The following is a 1,891-nucleotide window of genomic DNA, read 5'->3' as shown; positions in this document are numbered from 1 at the left end:
TGTTATCGATCCAGGTAATTGCTTTATCAATGTTGTTGTTATCGATCCAGGTAATTGCTTTATCAATGTTGTTGTTATCGATCCAGGTAATTGCTTTATCAATGTTGTTGTTATCGATCTAGGTAATTGCTTTACCAATAGTCCCACTATTTCTAACCCCACTGATGATACTAATGAAGCTGTCTATGTCCGGTATAGCCTAATTTAAGGTGAAGAGGATGTAAAGTAATATTTCAATAATGACCTTCTCGGAGGTCGTGTGTGCAAGTTGCGCACGTTAAAGATCCCTTGGCGGTCTAAAATCGATAAGAGTAGACTTCGCCTGCCACCTGGGCAAAATTCAAAATTTCCTACCAACCGAAAACGTTTAATGTGTCCCGCGCGCTCATATGACCTTATGCAGTTGTGAGCGCCGTAAAACACTTACCAAAAAAAAAAAAAAAAAAAAAAAAATAATGACCTTCCCTTTGTCTCCCCCAGTACTACGGTGATGATACTAATGAAGCTGTTCATGTCTGAATATAGCCTAATTTAAGATGAAGGGGATGTAAAGTATTTTTCAATAATGACTGTCTCTTTGTCTCCCCCAGTACTACGCTGATGCTAACGAGGCAGAGTCCTGGATGAAGGAGAAGATGCCTCTAGTGTGCAGTGACGACTACGGCAAGGATGAGGCTAGTGCCCAGGTAACTGTTATGTTAAGACTTACTTGTTGAGTCTTGAATCTTGTGGTAGTAGATCTAGATGTAGCTGATGCTAGTGCCCAGGTAACTGTTATGTCATGACTTACTTGTTCAGTCTTGAATCTTGCGGTAGTAGATCTAGATGTAGTTGATGTTGTGGGGCCCCACCTGCCCGTCTTCTGCTAGTTCTTGGTGAGTTGATGTTACTTGCCCGAAGTCATGTGACGTAGTGCTGTGCATAATCGACTATGATATTTGATCGTCAATTATCGCGATGCTCATGATTGAAATCGATTTTCGAGCCATGTTCGATGTCAATCATGGTGGCACTTTTTTACTATACGACCTCAGTTTCATCTTAAAATAATATGAGATTTTACCAAAACTTTACTAGATCTAGATCTAGAGTCTATGTATTGATCTTCAATTCTTTGTAATGTTTATGATTTGAAATTTGAAACAATATAATTTTATGACTGACCTTAGTTTCACCTTAAAATAACATGAGGTTTTACAAAAACTTTATTAGATCTATCATGAATAAATAAATTGAAGATTTTTTTAAAACCCCAAAAACAACAACAAAACAACAACAGCAAACAAAAAAAGCAAAATACAACAAACCCGCCCCCCCAAAATCCCAGCGATTCCGATTCCTGCATCCGCATGGCTTGCGCCCCTGTCCCTCCCACCCTTTCACAACTCCATTTTTTTCGATTAATCGATCGTCGATTTTTTTGACTCTGAAAATCGATCGTAATCGACTATTAACATCTCGATCATTGCACAGCACTAATGTGAGGTGTCAGTCACGTGATATGTCCTTTAGGCCTATGTCACAACAACTATTCTAAAGGTGTGTTCACTCTACACGTCCTATTCTAAAGGTGTGTTCACTCTACATGTCCTATTCTAAAGGTGTGTTCACTCTACATGTCCTATTCTAAAGGTGCGTTCACTCTACATGTCCTATTCTAAAGGTGCGTTCACTCTACGCGTCCTATTCTAAAGGTGCGTTCACTTTACATGTCCTATTTTAAAGGTGTGTTCACTCTACATGTCCTATTCTAAAGGTGCGTTCACTCTACATGTCCTATTCTAAAGGTGCGTTCACTCTACGCGTCCTATTCTAAAGGTGCGTTCACTTTACATGTCCTATTTTAAAGGTGTGTTCACTCTACATGTCCTATTCTAAAGGTGCGTTCACT

General features: G+C 39.3%; 1 protein-coding gene across 1 annotated transcript in view; it reads left to right on the top strand.

Moving 5' to 3' along the window:
* The window catches only part of LOC101860095 (spectrin alpha chain, non-erythrocytic 1), a gene marked incomplete at its 3' end in the record, with an annotated part of 9,747 nt that overhangs the window by 4,967 nt on the left and 2,889 nt on the right, over positions 1-1,891 (top strand). Inside the window, 1 exon segment of the mRNA XM_013082432.1 lies at positions 591-686. Within this exon segment, the coding sequence (XP_012937886.1) occupies positions 591-686 (96 nt within the window).

This window comes from Aplysia californica, unplaced genomic scaffold (assembly GCF_000002075.1).
Source record: "Aplysia californica isolate F4 #8 unplaced genomic scaffold, AplCal3.0 scaffold00174, whole genome shotgun sequence".
Classification (NCBI taxonomy): Eukaryota; Metazoa; Mollusca; class Gastropoda; order Aplysiida; family Aplysiidae; genus Aplysia; species Aplysia californica.
Note: the sequence above shows the minus strand (reverse complement) of the source record. Positions and strands in the feature narration are given on the sequence as shown.